General features: G+C 43.3%; 1 protein-coding gene across 1 annotated transcript in view; it reads right to left on the bottom strand.

Annotated features, from left to right (window-relative positions):
- LOC142964321 (tetratricopeptide repeat protein 28-like) overlaps nucleotides 1-21,658 on the bottom strand; it is a 110,078-nt gene that overhangs the window by 27,817 nt on the left and 60,603 nt on the right. Inside the window, exon 5 of the mRNA XM_076104591.1 lies at nucleotides 6,810-7,317. Within this exon, the coding sequence (XP_075960706.1) occupies nucleotides 6,810-7,317 (508 nt within the window). The remainder of the gene's footprint in view (nucleotides 1-6,809; nucleotides 7,318-21,658) is intronic.

Consider the following 21,658-nt stretch of genomic DNA (forward strand, 5'->3'; position numbering starts at 1 on the left):
GTTGGAAGAGCACCGACAGCTCTTGCCACAAAGTCACTCCCAAGGTTATTCTTTCCCCAACGGAGGCTGATCTTACTGAGGATATAATGCCTACTGATGTATTACCAGCAAACATGTTCCATGCTGCAGGCTAAAAATGGATCTGGGGCTCGGCGATGGACGGAGGGCTAGAAGAGACAGCCAGGAAAGAGACTGGGGTGTATGGCGAGGTTTGAGGTGGGGCTTGGAAGCTGCAGCCAAAATTGCCATAAGCCTTAGGCTATGCCTGGAGCCACACTTGAAGAAAATATTTTCTGCCCTCTCCCAATACGGCAAGAGGATTATGGAACCCTCTTGGTATAGTATCCAGCTGGATAGTAAATAAAAACATCCCAAACATGCCAGTAAATATTGCTGAAACACACAAATTTGGAATTTGTACAGGTATTCTGGCCGTAGTTGTCACTGTGGTATGTTGTCCAAATCAAAATTACCCCAATCAGATTCAATTTAAGTAAGTCTTAACATTATAAGTCTGTGGTGCATACTAAATGCACTTGACTGGAAAATATTAAATAATATGGCTCAATTATTTCTCTTTTCTACACAGCTTGAGACGATGACTGTGAAGAACATTTTATACAGGGCCCAATCCATCCAGAGCTCTCTCCATCCCCCCATAACCAAAGACATTAAAAGCATGGCAGTGTGCTGTCACTTTTCATTACACAGCTGGCTGTACATAGAGGGATATGCAGCAGTGATGACTTTGAGGGATGGTGTCTGGCTCTGAGTAAATCACTGTGTCATTCTTCCAGGGAGCTAGGAAAGGTCCCGAGCACTGCTGCGTACAGTCAGCTAAGAGGATCTTTTACCAACAATGGTGCTGTTGCCATCGGGCTGGCGTGAAACTAGGAATAGAGTAGAGATGACCAGCCTGGGCCCAAAATAATGACCTGGGTGTGTTCCTCATTTATATTTTAGGTCAACATTATAATTTACATTCATGTTTGAGAAGTAAAGACCACAACAGGATGCTGGAATTGTGGTGTTTGGAGAAATGTTGATGCCTTTTCAGGTCTCAGCTCAAGGAGATTGGCATGTGTAAAATACCATAATAGGAAGTCTTCTTTGAAGGAAAACCCATTAAGACTGAGAAGTAGTCACAAATTATTTTTAACCATACAGTAGTTTAGTAGTTCTGAAAACCTATTATAATTTCTAGATCATTTTGTCACTGTGAGAGTATTTACAAAGCTGCTTACACAACGTGTTGTTAGTGCTAATGGATGCAATGAGACTGACAATCAAGGCTGTATCATGTTTTTATGTTTTAAAATGCAGAATAATTAGTTTCTTTGAAAGTAATGAAGTAAAAGAAGCTTGAAAAGATAAAGGTAGGACACCTTTCAGAATCTTATTTTTGAGTAGATGGTTTGGATTTTGTTTTTGCACGAGACTAGCAGAATGTTTTGTCACCATCGAGCAAAAAGAAAAGGGAAACACAAGATTGAAAAGGTTCCCATCAAGTATTTGCAACCTCCAAAGATATTATAGGGATGACTATATCATAACAATGAGGATTACTTTCATATAGACTTCCAGTCCAATCATGTCTATGAAAATGAAAGGGTGAATGGAAGTCAAAAGAATACATTATAATATGCTAAGTGTCTTAGTGCATGAGTTGTGAAATATAAAATAGTGTGTGTTATGATCTGTGGGGGGAAGTAGTGAGCTGAGGCCGAACCTAGATTCTGCTGGGGGTTTGCAGGAGCAGGGAAGGGGAGGAGCTGGGGGTCTGGGCTTAAGGTAGCAAATCCTCACTCACAGACGCAGACGTCTCCTATCGTCTGACTGACAGAGAGACAGGAAGGAGGAAGATAAAAAAAAAAAGGACAGGGCATGGATGCGTGCTGCCTGGGTGGTCTGCCAAAAGAAACAGAGTTCTGTACGTGTCCTCCAAGCACGAGCTGAGCTTCTCTCCGCTCCTCCTGATCCTCACCCCTCCTGCAAACCAACTGTCGCTGTACTGTCTACACGCATGCCATCTGATTCCTCCAACCACATAATCCAACAATGTTCAGTCTCAATGTCTCCACTTTCTTTTTCGCACTGCACAATCGCCTCTCCATATAGGAACAGATCACATGTCATGCTAAATCTGCGGGTGTGCTTAATGCAGGGCACAGTTGCTTGACGCAGCTCTTTTGTTTCACTTAATAGCTCTGCAATGAGTAGAATGCGTCTGCATACAGTGAGCTAAACATCAGTGTAAGCACAAACACTAGGGAGAGTGTGTTTCGCAGGGCCTCTAGTCCAGTTTCTGGCATGGTCCTGTGTGCGGAGATTGAAGGGGGCCATGCAAGGGGAGGCAGGGAGCGTCTGCTGCTTTTTCAACAAATAGAAATTTGGGGCCAGGCTGCAAAGATTTCTCCAGGACAGTAACACAACACTGGCATCCTAAACATCCCACCAGCTCTTCTCCAACCATTGTTCCCATCACCTCCTCTCTCCTTTTGAAGGCCTGCCACTATCTACTTAAATATTTAGCCGGTCATTACTGGACTGTTGAAGATGTCACCGATCTCAGATAAATGCACTTTGTTATGCATTTGTTAGGCTCTTTCCCTGTTTTCCCTCACAGCATTCTTTCAATCATCCTGTCTGGGCCATTAGGCCGGCTGAATTCCTCTGTAAATTCAGCTCTCTCCTGCTCACTTTCCTGGTCAGAGTAATAATATACAATCAGTGCTGTTTCCAAAAGGCTTAGGTACAAAACTGAATAATGTCTATGCCTCAGTGCCCCAGGCAAGTCTGCTCCCTGTCTGTAGTTTGTCCCTGTGGGCAGTCTGAAATTTGTTTTGAAAAGGACTAAGTATTGGATTTATGTTCATGCAGCCATTGTTGTTGTTATAATGATGATAATAATGATGATGCACTAGTGGTAAAAGCATCACGAGCAAGGATGTTTATCTCACCAACTAATTATTTGATGATTCTGCCTATTTAAATGCCCTTCACTTAAAAGGCCGACATAACTACTTTCACAATTATAAAGAGCTCTCATTCTCAGGGTCAGTGTTACTATATTTCAACTGCCAACAAACGCAGCCAACAGTATTAGAAATACAAATCATAATGCTGAATCTACTGGTGTGTCATTGTCACTGTCGGACATGTTGCAAAACCTGGTAATCAGATGTCTGGATAAGGCAGATTCCCACAACTGATGTTCTGGAGTGTAGATTCCAGTGCTCAATTCTCACATGACCCTAAAAGTAAGTGGAAAAAGCTGTAAGTGTGAACGGGGTTTAGCACAAAGGTCTGAAAATAATTACATACAGAAGTTATGTCCTGGTTTTTTTTAGATACCAGTGATGAGATTTGAACACTGAGCATCGCTGTGCACATTGTCTGATTGTGTGTTGTCTTGTGAACTCTTCTTCCTGTTGTTTTCCCTCTTTCTGTTGCTTTGTTTTTGTGAGCATCAGCAGAACGCATTCCCCGGGGGATGTCGGATAAAAGGAAAGGAAACAAGCTTAATTAGGACTGTTACCGCTAGCCATTCTTGCTGATGGAGTCGACATTTCAAGTGACTTCTTTTAGACGTGTGGTCAAATGAGGTGTGAATCGAGGAAAAGTGAGCACAAGAGAGACCAGGCTAAAACACAAACGCTATCAAACTAACTTATTGAAAGTCTCTTTGAAGGGGAAGGCAAGGGAAAATAATACAATTTAGATTCTGTTTCATGAATACCAGAAATGTGAGCTACATGGAAACCCACCACTTCAGTCCTCAGATATTAAATATTGCTGACTAGGGGGTAAGTTAGCCAATTAATGAATAATAAATGGCGCTGGAATGCAACATTTCCATATCCTTTATAGGTCAGAGTGTGCTGAGCCAGAGCTGCTGGTACCGCTGGGCATCATGGCTAGATATCACAGCATGATGATCTCTATACTACTGTACCTCAGAGCCATGTCAGCTGCTGCTCCACCCACACTACACGCAACATTAACGACAAGCTGAGAGGGCATAATAAAAGTTTGTTCTTTCCTGTTTCTGCAACTTCTACTTCCCATCTCTCACACAGTGTTTCTTGCTTTTATCGCTGCTCGTTAATCTTCGCTCGATCATCTCTCCCCTATTTGTGCACTGCATAAAGGCAGCATTTTTTGATGTCTGAAACAACATCCTGTTTGTTTTAGCACATGTCTTATTGTGCGAAGCAGGCTTGCAGGCGTTGATGACGGGGGAACAATGCACACTCCGCTGCCGCAACCAAAAAAACAACAACAACAACAACATTGGGGCAATTACAAACTGATGCTTCACAACCTCCACTTCACTCGCCGTTATCTTCATTATTCAGCTCCTCTTGAATCAGCTATTAAAGGTAATTAAGCGATTCATCAAGTCAGTTTCAATTACTGGGAGCTTGACAGTTGCAGATTACAATCAGTAGGGGTGAGGAGAGAAAGTGAGAGAGGGAGCCGTCAAAAACTGAAAAAAGGAGAAGAGGAAATAGACAAGAAGTACCAACAGATGAGGCAGCAATGAGATGGTCAGGAAGCTTGTTCAGGTGTCAAGAGGTACTGTATCCACATGATGATGCAGCCTCCATGGAGCAACAGGCTTCACCGCTACCACCCACTCTTTTAGCTTCTGCTCTGTCACCAGCCTGGAGGTCTTGACAGTGCATCAGCTCCACCATCATTACTCTATCAAGGACTGGAGGAACTGTAATGTAGCAACTAATAATGAATAGTAGCCTTGCCTGGCAATCATAATGGCAATAACACCACAGAACACAAACCATTTGCTGCCTGACATACAGTCACTCGTTATAAAGCTCACACGTACTGTACTGTAGGATCATAAAATGTTCTCACTTAAAGCCTCTAATTTATGACAAACAGTTACCAGCTCACTTTTAAAATCAGGTGCGTGTTGGTGCTAAGAGCACTCAAGGAGGTGCAACCATTAGGCTGGTCAAAGGACGACTTCAATTTATGTTTGGCTGATTAACCCCACTTTCTGCTTGCACACCTTTACACATTAGGTTAAAGAATAATTCATCTGGGAGGAACTATTATGCCTCTTAGTTATCCATTAGTCAGGTTTACTACTATCATGATGGCTATCATAAGTCACCCAGCGAAGGTTGTAAGTGCTGGACTAAATACAGGAGAATTGACCATACCATTTATCTCATGGGGTTCTGAATATCCAAAAGGTACACCTTTATCGTTAACGTTCCTTTCATCATTATATTCACACACTCCACAAGGTTAACAAGCTAATAATGTAATTCTAGCAAGATGTGGCTGTACGATATTGGATTGTAAAGGGTACAATAATTACATTTTAAGTTTCAATCAAAAGACCTGATTGTATATATTTAATTTCCCCGTCTCATTTTTTATTTATCTTCATACCACTTTTCATTTCAAGACATGATTAAGTCTAAGCCAGTGTGAAGGTGAGAGCAGAGCAGATTAATGTGAAGAGATTTCTAGTGAAAAATTATACATTTTTTATGGGGTTTATTTATACTCTGACAGTGTACGTTACACTGTTGGCATTCTATCACCACAGAACTTCCCGGGCTCGCAAATTACTGTTGGCTCTAAGATGCATCATCTTCTGTCCTGGCTACCAAGAAGGCTTGCACTCCACTACCTTATGCTCACATAGTCTACTGGGTACCATTCACTGTGGAACATAATGCAACCATTAAATACGGTTTATAAAAACAACTTTACATAAAATAGTGATGATTATACAGTAACATACTGCCGGCCTATGCCTAAAAGTAACAAAAACACTCACGGTCTCGCTAACCATGAATATCATTGAAAACAACAGTGAGCAAACAGCTCATTTAAATGAAGACAAACAAAGAGCTGTAGCCAGCAGTACAGTCAAAACACCATAGCAGGAAATGGAAGCCGTCATACTGTATCCTCAGTACAACAAAACAGAAGCCAGAAACCCATTAACTCTCTGTCTGTTTTTATTCCCATCCATCTTTTCAGTCGATTAGGTCAAATTGAAGCAAAAATAACTCTAGCTAAACACTTACCTCCTTCCAGGCTGCAAGATATCTTACTATCCAACTACCAGGTGTTTAAAATATAGATTTATCACAAGCTGCTGGACACTAATCTGTACATTGTCCTCAAACGGATCTGTGAGAAATCTCAAAGGACAACATACTTTCACTAGATACTGTACATGCTCTGAGTGGATTTCCATTAAAAGGGGATGAGAGAATACCCAGATGTGTGTAAAATGGGATGGCAATATTTTGGTGGATCCCACTCATCAATTCTAAGGAGAACTCTAATACTGACTTAGCCATGTGTCCCTGGGAGATTCACTCCAGTGATCAATACCCAGGCATTACAATAGACAGCTGTTGTTGGGGTTGTGTCTAGAGCAACAATAGAGGACTCCAACCAAAGAAAGGCAAAATTGTCAGCAGTTGGAATTGGCTTAACTTTTGTATCGGTGTCTAAAAAGTGTATCGGTGTCTAAAAAAATAAATATGAATGTATTACTCTAACTGGACGTCCTTGAATTCATCACCTAACTGGCAATTGTTTTTGGTCTTGCAAATCAAACTCACCTTATACCAATCCATTCATTTTACTGTTGTTTCTACCACAGACACATTTAAAATATATTTTGAATTAAGATCTATAATTTAGCTTCGTAATAGCAGATAATACTTCCCAAAATTTGAGCTAATGATAGAGATATATTCAGATGACAGTATGTTAAATTCTCTCATAAATCTTTTTGTATTTTGCATACATACCCAGATTAGAGGAGGCCCTTCCCTCTGCGGCCCTGTCCTTCAAACCCTCAGCTATAGACAGCTGCTGTTCATGGTACTGCTTGGCTCTCTCCAAATCCTGCATGCAGCGAGCAGCATGACCCAGTCCTGCGTAGGCTCTCATCTCAATGGACTTTTCTTCCAGCTCCTGGGCGAGCTCCAGAACGTGAGTATGGTAGGACATGGCCTTGTCAAAGTTGCGGTGGTAGTGGTAGGCACTACCTAGGTTACTATAAGCCCGAGCTTCCTCTCGTTTATTTTCCAGGACCTTGGCAATGCCCAGATGCTGCTCGTGGCATTGGACAGCATTGTCAAAGTCTCCCATGGCAATGTAGACGGCCCCCATGTTTCCCAGCTCGCGAGACTCAGACAGCTGATCCTTGGACTGCTTGGCCAGCAGCACACACTGCTTGTGGCTGGCCAGGGCGTTCGGATAGTCTCCGATGGCTGTATATACATGGCCCAAGCTGCTCAGCGCCATTGAAGCAGCCTATAGATAAAGAGACAGAAAAATATAGACAGCAGGTAAGAAAAAAAGCAAGGAAATTAACTGTGGGCAAATGAAGAAAATCTCTTAATTATACCCATATTGCATCAATAGTGAGTCATTTTGTTGCCTTTACATCACAGATTCCCTACCCACACTTAAGCTGTCCCTTTAGCCAGAAATACTGTACATCAAATGGACAAAAAAGAAGGAAAGAAAATAATCTAAATTCCCAAATCTCTTCGGGGGCTTACTGCTCAGAGACCAAACAACAAGCAAAACCTGATTTGATTTGGTCTTTGCGAAGCAAGGAGGGGGGTAAAGTGTGATGCAGATCAGCGCAGCAGCAGGCTTGTTTTAAAGCCGACAGTTTGCCCACTGCAATCACGCTTCATGCCGTGCAACCGCCAATGGAACAAAGACACTGCTAATCAGGAGGCAGAGGAGAGAGGTTTTAGCTTCACAGCAGAGCTGTGGGGGGCCAACTGGCTGACTGACTGACTGCTGGCAAGACCTCTCAGGCTTAAAACAGAGAGAACATCATTCTGTATATTCTCTTCTTCCGTTTTCTCAAGCAGTGTCCACCTGTGAAAACACAACAACACTGAACACTAGCTACAACTGCTAAAGGAGAGGTCTAGCAGTGAAATGGAGAGGTTCCTCAAAATGCAGTCTTGACCCCCTATGTGACGCATTCACTGCAGGCATATTAACTGTTTCTACAAAGGGTAAACAGCTGGGAATTGGGGTCAGCTGTCTTTGTGTGACCAGATGTTCAATTAATCATGCAGGGCCAGCAAATGAAGCGTCCACTTCCTGAGGTCCAACTCTGCATCCTGCAGCCAGGAAAGGGGTTGGATGCAGGCCAGCAGAGAGGACAGACCCTGGCAGTGAACGCCACAGTGCTGCCCGCATTTAGAACCAGACAACTTGAAAGTCAAAAGTCAGCTCCAGTAAATGCTCGACTACAGCAGTAAGATGTTTATGAAAGCAGTTTTCACAGCCATATGTTGCAAAACTGGCCCCTGATGCTTGCAATGGGCTTCAGAGGAGGCACTAGAGCCATCATCTAGAATGTGAAATTTACATCTGTATTATTTCACATATACATCAAGGTGGATTTTTGAAAGATTGCGCCCGAGATATTTTCATTTTGCTCCAGAGTCACATGATGAAACTCTGAATAAAGCATATAGTTTAGAAAATAAATATTCTTTTTCTAAACACACACATACGTACACCCCACCTACCTATCTTTCCTTCATTTCACATAGCTGCTGATGCCTGGAACCAATTACCTGCCGACATAAGGACTTCTATCAGTTTCCTCAAGTTTAAAGACTCGACAAGGCATTATACAGGCCCAGGGAGGCAATTACCCTCCGTCACAACTGTTGCTGTTTCATGTTCCCAGATAGCCCATCTAGGGCTGCTCAATTACATGTGCCTTTTGAAGCTTCGCTCCATCTCTCTGTCTCAAACTTCCATTTTTCGGACCTGAAAACAGAGAGGATTCCTCTTCTCTGTCTGTCTCCGCAACCCAGTGCGGTGGGAGACACAGGGAGAGAAAGCGAGAGGAGGGGAGAGCAATCTTTCTCCAGTTGAGATGAGTTGCTCTTGTGATCAGTGTCCCTCTAAAGTGAGACTGCAACGCTGCATTTTCTCCTCAGATGGACGCCAAGATAATGAGGAGCCAGCCTTGCTAGTCACACGGGTGCACTGTGTTGGGCTCAGGGACAGACACAGGGACCATATCTCTCTCACTTCTGACTGCAGCCCTTCTCCCACCACTGCTCATTTTGACTTCCCACCAGTATCGCAAAATAACATTCTGTCTGGGAGAGAAATAATTGCCCAAAATACATAATTTCTGCCAAATTGACTTCATTCTAATTTGATTCCATTTATTTTCTGCACTTATCTTCCCTCCCTCCCTTGTCCACACTCTCGCTCTCCTCCACTTCTCTCAATCCGTCTGCAGAGTCAGATCTGATTGTGTTTACAGAGTCCAGCCCTTCTCCGGATGTGTGCTTATTTGATTAATCCTAGCGCCATGCTTTATAAACTGTTGATAAACCGCTGACTCTTATCAGCAAACACGTTTTGCGCCAAGGGTCTCCTAATGAAAGGTAAACTAGTTTTGCCTGGGAGAGACGAGAAAGAGAGCAGGGAGGCAGCAGCAGAGGGCTGAGATGACATGTTAATCAGAAATGCTTGGCTCCACCAACATTATTTCATTTCTTTCCTCTGACAAGGACAGTGGTTGAGGATTCCTTGCCAATTCTCCTCTGTCAGCCTCCTCTACTAAGCATGTTTATATTCAGCAGAACATTAGAGATATGGCTGCTTTCATAGCACATGTTAGAGGTAAGGTATTGTACTTAGCATAATTAGCCCCTTATGTCATGCAGCGGAGCTCCTCTTGATGGCTGGGCTTGGTGCAAGATCTGTCACTGGTGTGTTTAATTGTTTTATTCCTGTCCACCACTTCACTTCTGTGTTTGAGCAATGTGGTTCTGCCTCGCCTTGCAGCGGTGTGAATATGCCTTAGAGAATCCTCCCCATCTCCTTTGGACCTAATATATTCCAAACAGCCAAGGCTATCATCACAGACTGGGAGAGCTAATGGGATAACCGGGGTTGTCATGGAGATGTAAATAGTTGGATTATGGCCCATCGTAGAAGCAGAAAAAAAACATTTGTGTGGAATCTCCTTCTGAGTGGACAGAAAGGCTTTCCTGTTGCTTTGACCCCACTTGTTACTTGTTATTTTATTCGAGCCAACATTCTCCTCTGACATGGTTTTGCTAATTCGACCTGAACAGACGACACCACGGTACAACTTTTTGAAACCCAATGTTAGTAAGAAAAGTGTATAATTATAATACTTGGACGTATACAAATTATATTACAAATAATTATAATTATTAACGAATTTAAATCATTTCAGAAAACCCAAATTAGTTTTGTTTTTCTGATACAAAAATGTTAGGGCAAGAAATGAAGAAGGAAACGTGAGCATGAGCGGGAGGCAGGGAGGTGCAAGGTGTTAAAGAGCCTGTGTGCCCTCTGTCCAAACGCCATGTCCTGCAGGAGGGCAGGGCAGCCACTACTTCAGTAAAGTGCTGTTAATGGGATTATATGGGAGAGGAGAGGAGTCACTCTCTCTTGACAAGAGGGGAGGGAGAACAGGTTTGATTCCATTACTGCAGAGGTGGGAACAACCCCGTCTTTCACTGTACACCAATACAGATGTTAGGCAATTCGCCTGTAAAGAATGCAGACACTTGACATCTGCATTCACTGGAATAAACACATGTTACATTTCTATATAATGCCTTATTACTATGGATAAAAAGTCAAATCATTTGAATGAATCAATTAATTGTCAAAAAATTAGAAAAATGCCCATTGCAACTTCCCAGAGATGGAAAGGACAACCCCAAATAAATTAGATTTACAGCAGTACAACACAGAGAAAAACAGCAAACCTTCAGTTTAAGAAGCTGGAAACATCAAACATTTGCTGATGATTGCTTGATAATTGACCAAAATAATTAATCAAATATGTGATAAATTATCCAAGTTGTTTTCTATCGATTGACTAATTCATTAATCAATCGTATTAGCGCTAAATGACTAAATTGATCAAATGTAATCCAGCGGAAGTATTTGTGTGTCCAAGAGCTACATACAGTATGTATTGAGTGCAGACTGCTATTTAATGACAGGGTTGAACAGCAGAGAAAATCACTTCAAAAAGATGACTTGTGTCTAAAAAAAAAAAAGCCCTCCGTAAAAACACTACACACACACACACACACACACACACACACAAACTGCTGTCTAATTAAAAGGCAGTGCAGAGGGAAGGTGAGGAGGACCATGCACCAGTGTTTCCCTTAACGAGCTGGGCTCAGGCAGCAACAGGAGCTGGCTGGCAGGGAACAGAACGGCACACTGGAGCGAGCGGGGCGTGGGGGAGAGCGGGGTGGAGGGGGGGGGGGGGAGATAAAAGGGTACAGGAGAGATTGTGTTTGAAGGATGAGAGAAGAGAATGCTGGAAACATCCCCAGGGCGAGGATGTCTTTAGATCTGAATCACCTGCAGAGAAGCGTTTTGACAAAAAAGGAAACATCTCAACTGTAATAAACTCAAAGATGGAACAGACCAGTCAGAGAAGCTCTCAAAGGCGCTTGAAAGATCCTTTCTAGGCAGGCATGTTCTTGTCTGTGTGTGCATGTGCAAAGAAACATATATATATATATATGTGTGTGTGTGTGTGTGTGTGTGTGCATACATGAGAGAGAAGAAAGGGGAGTATAGAGAATGCTCCCAGTGCATCAGATGCTGGTGATGTGGGTGTACAGGCTGGGGCGGGGATGGATATGATAAAATATTCATCTGTATACTCCATTCCTTTCCCCTCGCTCAGTATTTGCATACAGATATACAGTAGATCCTATGGGAGCCACCATTAGATTAGCCAAACGACTGCCTCTCTGCCATATCAAAACCTTCTGCCTTTTTAACCAGGCAAATGCTCTGCTCTGCCAAGTGAGGGCAGGTTCAGCTGTGCCTGATTGCTCTCTTTAAATACACTCACGAGCATACACGGACACACACACACACACACACACACACGCACGCACAGAAGGATTCAGCGGTCCACTGTGGCGAATGAGCCCGGCACAGGCTACACTGAATTTAACTTGGCTTCCTCTGTAGCCAAATTATCGACCTCGTTCCCTTTAGGTTTCAAAATGATATTAATGAGTGTCTCTTATTTCCAGAATCACAAATCAAGGCAAAGCAGGCAGTGTCAAGTATTAACCTTGTTTTGGAAAGCTGTTTCAAATATAAAAACAAATACAGATATCATAAGTAAACCTTGTTGTTAACTGATTTCAATAATCAATCATCGGAGCCGATCAGATCTATTAACAGTGGAGCCACTTGTTTCTCCATGACCTGTGTGACATCCAGCCAATAGATAAATGACGCCAGAAGGCCTGTAGCTTGATCATTCCTTTAGCCTTCACAGGACATGTTCACAAAGGATTGATTGTCACTAAAGGTCAAGCTAAGGGTAAGGGCACTCGTGACAGCTACTACGCTGTCTGTCAGACTGTCTGCTGCTCAAACGGTCACACACACACACACACGAACAAGCACATAAGCACACTAACACCCATGCAGCATTTCATGAAGTGAACTAATGATACGTACAAGCTGCAGTGCAGGCAATGCTTATACGAGTGAAAAAAGCTATTATTTTTGTCTTAACTGCGGGTAGGCAGTGCAGTGGTGCCAGGCAAATTGTGGAACATTTGTGGTCACTCCAGAGACCCAGTATACATTCTCTCACACATCCTTACACAGAGACACAAAGTAATACACAAATATACCAAATGTATCCCAGAGCTTTGTGGCTTCTGTCTGTCACGGTGTGTGTTTGTGTGTGTGTGTGTGTGTGTGTGGTCACATTTTTGCATTTGCGTGTATTTGTGCTTTTACACTAGGGTATCTATGCTTGTGCTTGTGTGTTTGTTTGAGGCCATAGCGTATGAGTTGGTGGCAAACAGTCAGCCAAGAGGAAGAAGCACAAGAGGCGCCGAATTAAATTGGATCCGAATGTCTCCATTGGTGTTGGTAGAAAATGTGACTGTTCCCTTCAAGTGGTGAGGGGGTTTGATAGTTCAAGCTCCCTCTCTCTGACAATACGCTAGACAAAACACGGTTTACAGAAATGGCCAAATGTTAAGTGACGAAAAGACAGGGAGGGAGACACTGCAACTGAGCTGGAGCTTGGCTCCACCTTTCCAGCCCCCAAAGCCCCTACCTCAGTCCCAGCGCCTGTCCCCTGTGACAGGATGTCAGCATTGTTCAAATGCACAAACAGCCCTCCTGCCTTCTGATATAAACACATGAATCTTAAGTCTGGTTGAGGAGGAAATTGAAGAGGTGGCACACCGGGGAAGCGGGGCACTGTGAATGAATCTTAATGTACTCTAAATCAGAGCAAAGCCTTGAAGGGCTGCACGGGGCTGCTGTTTATTTCTGTACTGAAGTCAGATCTCCACGGGCATGACTGTGTGATGCCTGCTGGTGCAGGGAATCAATTCTTGAGAGACCTTGTGGTGGTGACAGAAGGGGAAATCACAGTGGTGTTTGAAAGTCATTCCAGGAGGGGTTTGAGGTAAACATCAAGGTTTGCCACTTTGCAAGGCCTCAAGCTAGGGACAAAGCAGAGAGAGAGAGAGACGCATTATGCTGTAAGGAGTGGATAACTCCGTCTTTAAACACTAATAGGGGTTAGTGGCTGTTAAAGTGACTCTGCTGAATGTGATCAGAACTGACTGTCGTGATTAAAATCACGCAACCTGTTGGCAGCAGAAATCGTCTGAGCCACAGCAAAAAAAAAAAATATACAGATCTCAAAGTGTATCCATTATAAGCTAATTAGCTGTTCTTATGGCTTCCTGCTGGGTCGGAGAACACAGTGCCAAATATTGAACCGCTTGCAGGGCACACTTGCATCTGAGAGCATTCAGCAGGAAGCCAGGCAGTCGATACAAAGACGCAGGAGTCCAGGGTTATTCAAGGGCATTTTGAAGGCCCAGGGATGGGCGGTGCTGTCCCTGTAAGCCCACACAAGTGCACAAATCAGGCCTGACATATAGGTCTACACATAGTCCAACCCTTTTCAGTGGTACACGAAAAATTCCATTTCCTAAGTGGCAGAGGAGAGGAGAGGAGAGGGGAGATAAGAGAAAACAGGTTAAGGTCTGAGGACCCAGATCAATATGAGCTGGCCAGAGCTGTTGCCTGCAGCAGCCTTGACACAATGAAAGAAATGAAGAGTGACAACCAAATGTCCAGACTCTCAGCACCTCACCGTTCCCTTTCAGAAAGGAGACAGAGCTTTTGTGCTGCTCTCCTCTAATCCATCTGCAACAGCAAGGAACTCATGCTTAATGGGTTTATACCAAATCAGATTTCTGTGAAATAGAAGGATGCATGGCTGCTTTCAATCGTCTTGTTTTTAAGTGTGTTTTTCTTTTGTGATATGTAAAGGCAAGCGTCATAAAATGACTTTGAATAAAAAGTAGATCAATGTTGAAAGGAGTAAAGAGAAATAATTGGTAAAGTGTTGATTGGCTAAATCTGCTGTATGTATCACGTCCCTTTGTCAACTTCTCAGTTCTTTCTTTTCATTTGTAAGAAATGTCTACAATTCCCAGCACTACGGGCAGTGAGTGAGTGAGTGAGTGTGTGTGTGTGTGTGTGTGTGTGTGTGAAGTATTGAAGTGGTGAAATGAAAATTGACCTATTTGCACCTCCTGTCATGTCAGTATCAGGTCAACAGCGGTGAAACAGAGGTGATGTTTCATTCCTGGTTAACATAATAAAATGGTGGCTGTCGCAGGCCATACGGCTCAAGTCTCTCTGTGGCTTTGCTTTAATTATGTGTTAGAAATTGTCCTGTGGGTGAACTGGAAAAATGAACAGTTTGACTGTTAAGAGACACCCATGACAGCCTTTGTACTGTACACAAGAGGAGCAAACTAAAACTGCACAGCATCCAATTGCCATCAAGATGCTTGTAGCTACACTATTCAATGATGTTTATACTAACATTTGATCAAATATGTGAAAGGTGTCGCTCGTGGTTACAAACTCAGAGCTTTATCATCTTACTCTGCAGCTCTGCAAAGCATTGTAGCCTCTTTTGTTGTTTCCTTACCCACAAATTCATCTCTAATAAATCCTGTTTTCAGCAGCAGCAAGTGGGTGTTGTCAGATTCGTCTACTAGGACAAAAAAAGTTGGTAACTGGCGACGAAACTGGAACATCTAGCAGCTAAAGATCCACATATTTTTCTTTGGAGTTGGTGGTGACCATGACAAAATAAAAAAACAATGAATATTGGACTTAAATGTGTAAGCTAGCCAGAAACATGACGTCAAATGAGGGCAACTGTTGTTCTGTGTCAGCTGTATGCGTCGACAGGCATATTTGCTAAAACGTAAAATGTTTTTTAAGAATATGTCAGATGTTGTATTTTCAGCTTCTTCCTCTGCCTTCAAGTGGTCAAAAAACTATTTTCAGTTTTGAGTTGAGTGGCTAGACTTGTTGAAGTTGAGCCATGTTCGAGGCAGATCAAGGTATACATCGTCAACATCTACAAAAAAATCAAAAACATCTCTCACCTGTAAGTTAAATAGCCAGCATAATAATGCTTTATACTGACTTTTGTTATAATGCTCTGAAGTGTTGAATAAATCTGCAATGACATGCAGCTGAGAGAGTAAAAGGACCTCGTTCTACCTCCAGCCCAGCACACAAACCATTTAAATCCCTTCCTCCCTCTGTGCTCTTATTCCCCAAATGTAATTACAAGCCTGGTGAGGGTGGCTACTGTGGCCTGGGAAGCCTGCAGATCACAGCATCAACATCAGCCCTCGGTGGGATCAAGAGACAGGGCTGTCCCTCCAAAGCACCTCAGTGCTCCACAGACTGTGGCTCCTCCAAGCTACACCAGACTAACCCCATGCTTTCAGCACCACTGGGTACTTCGCTTTGGCCCCAGGCAGACAGAACTGGTCCTACTGATAAAGACTAAAAAGAGGATCTCACTACTGGGCTGTATTATCACGTCCATAAACACATTATGCACATATGCACACGTTCACACACATGTGTGCACACACTACCTCCCACTGTGACAGAGATTTAAGACCATGAGGATGGTAAGCTCCCTTAGTGCAGTATGATGGAAACCAAATCCCAGCAACATTCCTTTCCATGTCCCATGTAATACACATTTGTCTTCTGGGGGGACTGTGTGCCTATTTTGAATGGATGTGTGTGTGTGTGTGTGTGTAAAGGCAGAAGGATCTATACCAGAATTGACAAATTAGTTTCCTTAAGTCCAAAATTTCCCAGGACGGTACAGCAGATCTCCACTGATGCCATTCATTTGCAGGTAATATGGACAACCGAGAAGCGTGCAGACAGAAAGATAAAGATGACAGCAGATGAGGGATTAAGGGCGTGCCAGGTTGTAGTGTGGTGCGGATGAGACAGGAAGGGACGATCAGGAAATAATCGTTGCTTTAGAAGTATGTTTTATGGTAGATGCTGGGCCACCTGCCAGTGATGCCTCCAGCTGCGAGCACACGCCACAGGACTCTGATTGACAGGGAGGGTAAATAGTTGCTAGCAGGGACCCTGATTGTATCTCTCGCTCTGGCAGCATGGAAGCCAGAGTGGAAGGGCGATGACTTTTGTTACAGACCTTCAGCCACAAATTAAGTTGGCATCTCAGCTGAGCCACCCAAGATGCACGTTGCTTAAAGCTGTTTTTTGCTCCTACAACCCACCCTGTGCCCACAAAAACAAAATGTCTCTGCTACTTTAACAGAAGCCTTTTGAGGAACACATCCTAATGGATAAAGATACATGGAGGGAGAAGGAGTGTTCAGGAGGAAGAGCAGAGAGGGGAATATGTTTACAAAATGCTCTGCAGTGATATATTGGAATTGGAATATTGGAATTGGAGAACCTGATTTTTGTGGAATGCATTTTGTGTTTAGGTCACGCAATGTAAGAAGGGAGGTTTGCTAGTGTAGGAGGACTCCTTGGCTCTGCTAAACTCTCCACCCAAGCCAAAGCTAAAAGAAGGTGCTCCTGGCGGGGGGAACGTTGTATGCTGAGCAAAAGCTGAAGAGTGTCAGCTGACTCAAAGCAGACATATAAGTACCAATAGAACTCTACTTCCACCAGTCAAGAGCGAGAATGATAGCAAAAACACCAGTGTGGCTTCAAACAAAGTGGATTGCTGTCTGTGCTAGATTGGCCTCTTCACACTGGAGCGAGAGAGCAATCACAGGCCACGTTTGAGCTGCCATTAAGTGAGAGGATGCAGGTTTCAAAGCCATAACATATGCCTATCTGCTGCTTAACAAAGGCGAGCGGCCTAGTTTGGAGAAACTAAGCAAAACAGACCAAAGGAAGGGGCGGAAATGAAAAGGGTGAGAAGGAGGGGGGGGGGTTAGAAGTACAGCTGAGCCAACACCAACAACTATTACATGACTCATCCCACATCTGCAGCCCCGAATGGCGCGGGCCTAGACTAAGGTGGACTGTAACCAGAGCCTAGCTGAGCAGTACAGCCAATGGACACACTGCTAAGTACACTGGAGAGACTATACAAGACTAGACTCTTTACATAACCCTTCCTGTACATTGTATAACTCTTAAACCTGTCCAATACGGCTCTGACAATGTTCTCTTTAAATATCACTTCTGTTCATATTAAGTCTTCCTGTAAAGTTGGGTACTACACAAAGGCAACCTGGTTTAATAACACACTGACCCAGACATAAATCCTATTTGTGCAGTCTCCTCTGTTTAGTGTCTGCCTTCAAGTACCTGAGTGTGTATACATAGTATGCAATAAACAAGCGGGAGTACACACTGGAGACATACCCATACAAAACTCATCATCTCAGGAAACGTGAGATTCCAACACAGCACGGATAATAACCACAAAGCGAATTTTCTCTTGTGCATCTCTTCAGAACTGCGGGTGTACATGTGCAAACACACAAACTGCACACACATGAAAAGACAATACGGAAAAGGTCCCTTTTGTCTGCTCAACACTGATGAAAAGCTACCCACTGCGAACTTCAATCACATCCGAAAATGAGTTGGAGACGTGCTGTAACCCCGGCAGTGTCATTAAGCCTGTCAGTCAGTCCCCCGGAGCGTGGGGAGGAGAAAACCGCCATCGGCCTTCCTCAATGTGCTGCGTTGCCCTGAACTAGACCCGGAGGTACCAAGAGCCCCTCCTGGGCTGGATCCATGTCTGACGCGAGCATAATGAAGCTATATAATTATAAATTCTACTCTGGATGTCCATAAACCCCCAAATGTCAAACATCCAGACAAAGGCATCATGCATATTCTAATGGTGTTCACGGTAGATGATAACAAACACTTTCAAGCGAGAAATGATAGCTGAAATCCCATCATATACATGTTCCCACGCATTAAAACCCATGGAGGTGCACACACACGCACACACACGCACGTACAGACACAAACAATACATAGAGCAAGATAAGCCTCCGCATGCTGTCAGAGGCTGGTGTGTGATTGGCCTCTGTGGAGCTACTGCTTCTCTCATCATTAACTCTTCAGAGGATCACGCTACTCTAATCACGCTAAGCCTCTCTGAATGGCGATGAAGTCAAAAACGTGCCCATGCACATATTCCCAACTCATTACACACAAGCACACGACGGCTTCTTCCTCATCAGGAAACGTAATGCACACGAGCAGCTGTGTGCAGCCTGTACGAGCAAGTCTGAAACCAAACACTGTATTAACCAATTAAGGCAATTTTTCAGGAAGATTATAAAACTAAGAATCACTTCTATAATCAAGGGCGTAATTTTCACCGATTGTGGAAAGTACATGTACAACTCACTTTTCAACTGTGACACTTGCCACATGATTACCATCTACACACAGCATAAGCTTCATAAGTAACAGTGAGTGATGTGCACACTTTATTAAACCTGGGTTACATCTTGTAACTGTAGGTGGTTGGGGTTTCAAATTAAGTTTTTATTTAGAGTTAATATTCTTCTAAAAAAGTTAAGCATCAATCAAAGATACGACAGTAAAGCAGAGAGCTCTTTGAAGTAAAGATGAAAATATATTATTTGTCCTCGCATGTCAAGTATTAGGTGTCGATCAAGGAAAGTAAACATGATTTTAAGTTGGGTAAGTGCATTAATAATGCAGTGATTTACACAGCATTTGTATTCATTATGAAACCAAAACCTACAGTACGACCTTGTCCATAATCACTAAATCTCATAAGCTGAATATGTGCAATTTTGCATGTGTGTGTGTGCGTGGCACCAACCCGAGATGGCCACACTCTGCCACAAGCAGAAGCCAATGGCTGTAATTAAATAAGCTGACAGCACCAGCAATAGCTACTAACTTTTAAAATTGAGTCTGGCTACATAAAATACCAGAGCAGTCTTTACCTCTGGGCCCTCTACTGAATATTTTACAACCTTGATTCCACTCGGTTCCTTTCTCAATTTAAGACAGAACATTCAAGAGCTTTTTTTTCTGAGGTTGACGTGTTGCCAGCTAAGGTCTGTCTCGACTGTTATGTAGAGACCCAACTGTGTGCGCTGCAAGGTCAAGTATAAGCAGAACCCTTAGGCCTCCGTCCCCTCCTAAGATGGAGTACTTTCATTTCACTCACTTGGGGCCTCGTATTTTCTCTCCATTTTATTGCTTTCTCTGAGCGCTTTTCACAAAGACACATTCCACCTCCTCATACAGACACAGGGCTCCCGTCCAAGAGAGAGCGGGGAAGGTCTGGATACTGTGCTACAGGGACAAGAATGCTGACATTGCCGGAACTCGGGACAAAAGCTGAAGATGAGAGTGGAGAGAGATGGAGTGCGAAAGAGAAGGAGAGTGTCTCAGTGTATAGGAGTTGTTAGGAGGCCTCAGCTGAGCCAAACAGAGGAGCTATAATCCCCGTCTTTGGCATGATGTCAGGGAGTCTTGCAGAAGACCGTTTCCTCACTCTGCAAAAATGCTGTCTCCTACATCCCAGTGTGCGCCGCTGCTATATATAATGCAAACATCAAACGCTTGTAACTGCACTGACCTCTCTCTCCCTTGGAGACCCCTTGTTCCCTCGTAATACGTAATACAGAAACCATTCCCCAAACACACACACACACACACACACACACACACACACACACACACACACACAAAGGCTGGTTAAAACTCCACCGCACCATCTGAGTTTCACCTTATCTCTAAGGACAAGCTCATTTCTATTTTACAGATGGGCGAGTGGTGAGGACTAATCTGGTCCCTATCTTTGATTTCACTCTTTAAAAAGGTCTTTTTTTTTTTACAATGTATCCTGATTCAGAGAAAGAAAGAAGGGGAGGAAGAACAGAAGATACTAAACCATGATCATGAACATACAGTAGCTCCTTTGTCATTGTGTTTTTAATGTAAATATCATGTATTGATAACAGGAATCAGGATACAGGGCCAACTGCACAAACATTCTAAGATCATCTCAGGAATGATGCACACCTTGTTGATTTGTCTACCATCATTTATTTCTACTTCAGGGCCACTGAACACGTTCTCACTCCCAACTCGTCAAATACCGATGCTTTATTACAATCTAGGTACCCCTCTAGCGTCACTTTTGGACGTGTCAGTTCCTACTGGTTACAGGCATAGTGTCTTTTCCAAATAAACATAAAAATGTAAAAATGTAATATTTGTATCAAAACAAGACTTGACCTAAATTCAGTGCATTTCCATTTTGCCCATCTGCTTTCTGTTAAAGTGAAGAGAAGTGCTATATTTACTATTCAGCAGAGTTTAATTTGAGCGGAGCACAAATTATAAACGTCAAAATCGCAGCTGATCACATTCATTTACTTCGATTGAATCATGATCGTGATTAATATTCGATTAATTGTGCAGCCCCAGGCTTAGGCAACACAAGTACTTGGTTAGGCTTAAGGAAGCAACATGGGTGAAGTTAAAATAAGTATGTATGTTACATAAAACATCTGCACTTGATGCAGGTGTGAGTAAAGAACTGAGGCTACGTAATAAAAGTACTGTGTAATAAGTCAATGTTTTACTACAGCGGTCTCCTGTGTGTATTTGACCCGTCCAGCCTCCCCTCCAACCCGGCCTAAGGGGACTTTCTCGCTCTTTATTCTACGGCAGTTAGTCTGGCCATCAAATAAATACAAGTATAGGTTTACATTGGAGTTAACTTAAAGCCTGGTGTGTCCCACTAAAGGGTGCTCCGATGCATCGGTGTCAGACGCTGAGGGGCACTGAACAAGCAGTGGTTTTTGACAAGTTTGGAGTGAGACCGAGTTTCACTGACTAAGGTAACACAGCACCACATTGGCTTACTCCTAAAAACAGACGGACAGAAAGTAGTAAGTGTTGTTAGTTCTACAACACTCATCTTTATTCAATGTTTTGTTTCAGGTCCCTGGACCAGTTTTGTCTTTTATCTGTTTGGATGTCAGGGGTTTTATCAGGGCACTGAGCACTCTTGACGTGTAGCGCTCTGGCTGACTAGAGTAGGTATTTGGCCATATGCATAAATCGACAATCATTTCCACAGCCGCACTGACTAATCAGGGCCAGTAATTGCTCCGATGAGTGAAAACAGGGTTGGGCTGGGCCATTGCCCAGAGGAGATTGTTGCTCTACAACACTGGCTATGCCTAACCTCTGACCTCAG

Source organism: Anarhichas minor, unplaced genomic scaffold (assembly GCF_050575085.1).
Source record: "Anarhichas minor isolate MPS153535 unplaced genomic scaffold, ASM5057508v1 ptg000030l, whole genome shotgun sequence".
In the NCBI taxonomy this organism is placed as follows: Eukaryota; Metazoa; Chordata; class Actinopteri; order Perciformes; family Anarhichadidae; genus Anarhichas; species Anarhichas minor.